Source organism: Etheostoma spectabile, chromosome 13 (assembly GCF_008692095.1).
Source record: "Etheostoma spectabile isolate EspeVRDwgs_2016 chromosome 13, UIUC_Espe_1.0, whole genome shotgun sequence".
NCBI lineage: Eukaryota > Metazoa > Chordata > Actinopteri > Perciformes > Percidae > Etheostoma > Etheostoma spectabile.
The window spans coordinates 23,132,800-23,135,328 of record NC_045745.1 but is presented as its reverse complement, the minus strand read 5'-3'; the positions used below and the strand labels follow the sequence as shown (position 1 = coordinate 23,135,328).

Sequence of the window (2,529 nt, the reverse complement as noted above, 5' to 3'; positions counted from 1 at the left end):
GTTAAAAAAAACTCATAAAGTGAAATTTTCATGTCATGGGACCTTCAATAAAAAAGAAAAATATACCTTTAGCTGAGGCCAGTCCCTCTGCTTTCACTTCAGTAATATGGAGTTGCTGCATTCCATCCTCATCTATAACCGCCACAGAAAAACCTATAAACAGAGATAATAAGACACAGAATGAGATTCAGTCACTAATTCTTTTAGTCCTCCGGCTTGTCTCAATTTGACAGTGTGCTCTGCTGCCTCTAAACTACTGGAGGATTATATCCACTTAAGACAAAATACACTCACAGTGGGTCATCCCCATAGTCATTTGAAGAAAGCATGATTCAATGAAGTATATTACAAAATCAAATCAATTTGATAGGGGTATTGTCAAAGACAAGTATACCATATCCAATGGAGCAGGACTCGGCTTTGTCAAACCGGATCACCTTGATAGCTTTGGGGCAAACCTCAATCTCTTTGTAGAGCTGCAAACACAAGAAAATGCTATTTAATTGGCAAGTAATTGAAAGATGGCGTTGTTGTTGGATGGAGAAGGTCAATGTCATGTTATTGCTCTTAATAAGAATGGACTGATTCATGTATTATTCACTATCCTTAACAGAGGAACCGCATGTGAAGGTTGTGGAGTTAAAATCCAGGTCAAGTCTGAAAAGTGAGTGGGTGCTCATACAAGGTCTTGACCTCACAGCGGACGAGAGCATAGACACAGCTGTGTGTATGAAGCAACAGAAGGGGACAGAAGTCTGCAGTGTAATGCACTTCACTGTTGAGAAATAATAATGTAATATCATAGACTAAGGATGAAAGAGGGTGAAATGAGTCACTGATCAAAGCAGGGAGATAAAGGACCTCTTGAGGAAAAGGAGCGAATTATACAATGACTTTGCTTTGAGACAGAGTTCAGTGTATCACCTACAAAGCACTGTCACATAGAGATTTAATTTTGGTGTTTACAGCGGCTGAATAATGTGGAGGTGGTCTTTTTCAATGAGAATGATTGTTTATATGAATAGCAGTGCACATAATACACTCGGATTGCTATTTCGCATAATTTATAGCATACGCAATGGTGGTTCCTTTGCATCCTGGGAATTTAGAATGCATTGCAAATCAAATCTGCCACCCAAGCCATAAAACATGCACAAGCTTGCATTCAGATCTGCCTGGAATGAAACAAATTTTTTTTAGCAATAAGGTGAAGACCACAACATCCCAACGGGGCATTGTGTCTCTGCTGAGACTGTAATGCAAAACAAATACAAACTGAAACTTTCATACGCATACAGTGAAATAATTCTACATTATAATTCTTAATCTTTAATTACTGTATTTTAGATGGGTGTGTCATGAAAATATTGTAGTTTCACTCCTTGACATTGCAGGTTATTATGACTATGCTTCAGTGTGCGTTTCCTCACCAGATCAGAGATGTCCTCTTCAAGTTTGGGAACATAGAAGAGCATTTGGTTGTCAATCCACATCTTCAAACGCAGATAGTGGCCAGAAGGTTCTATTTTATGGGTCTGGAGGCAACAAGACAGGGGGGCAATGAAGCATGATAGCGTGTATGCACACAAACACCCAGATACATGTCAATGCTTCACAAGTGTTTCAACAGACCCGTATGTGGAACTTATACGTACAGTATCATTAGGCATCATTATTCTAGTTTGTGTCTGGCTGAAACCAATTAAGTGCAAGTAAACTGAAAAGACTGTGTGATAAAGTAATATGCAGTGCAAATTGCAAGACAAGAATATGACTAAGAAAAAATCTTTGACACTTTCAGTCTAAGTGCACCGGTGACAGTTTCTCACGTCTCAGCTACTCTCAGATTTATATTCAGATTTACATTCAAGAATACCAGAAGAATTTAAAGATGGACTTTTACATTTGCCTGTGTTTAGCTGTCAACAGACTGTACAATTGTGAAATGTTATTATCCACATGTAACCACTTATTGTATTCTAAATTCCCATCAACAGAGCAGTGTGCAATTTTATGAGACTCATTCCTCAAGATTGCATGTTTGACAAACCTGTTAAAATAAATTATCTGCATGCTTCACAGCTATCAACTGTTAGCAGTTTTGTATTTATGTGTCTTTATGTGTGAGTGCAGGCTGATGTGCAACAAAGCAATGAGCTACTAAAGCGAAAAGGTTGAGCAAATTGTACATCACCTGTTACTCCAAATGAGTGAATAAGTGCATAACATTTGGTCTGTAATTATCACCCTTATACACAATTTAGTGTACATGTGCACTTCAACATTTGCACTGCTAACCAGTAATGGCTCACCTTGCAGACGGTGCTAAGGACTTCCAGTGCTGTCTCACCGGGCTGTATGATGGCCAGGACTGGCCGATTGTTTGGCAGACACACCCAGGAGGGAGTCAGGTAATCAGGAACCCAAATGTCACTGTCTACATTTTGCTGAGGAAGACTTTTTACCGAGCTCTCTCTCTCTTTCTGAAAATGCAACACACGTGCACACACGCACACACACACACACACA

At 39.3% G+C, this 2,529-nt stretch overlaps 1 protein-coding gene across 1 annotated transcript in view; it reads right to left on the bottom strand.

The window, feature by feature from the left end:
* tiam1a (TIAM Rac1 associated GEF 1a) overlaps nt 1–2,529 on the bottom strand; it is a 56,044-nt gene that overhangs the window by 22,394 nt on the left and 31,121 nt on the right. The window contains exons 12-15 of the mRNA XM_032532943.1: nt 2,313–2,483; nt 1,431–1,535; nt 395–476; nt 67–153 (exon numbers count right to left, since the gene is read on the bottom strand). Coding sequence (XP_032388834.1) covers nt 67–153; nt 395–476; nt 1,431–1,535; nt 2,313–2,483 — 445 coding nt within the window. The remainder of the gene's footprint in view (nt 1–66; nt 154–394; nt 477–1,430; nt 1,536–2,312; nt 2,484–2,529) is intronic.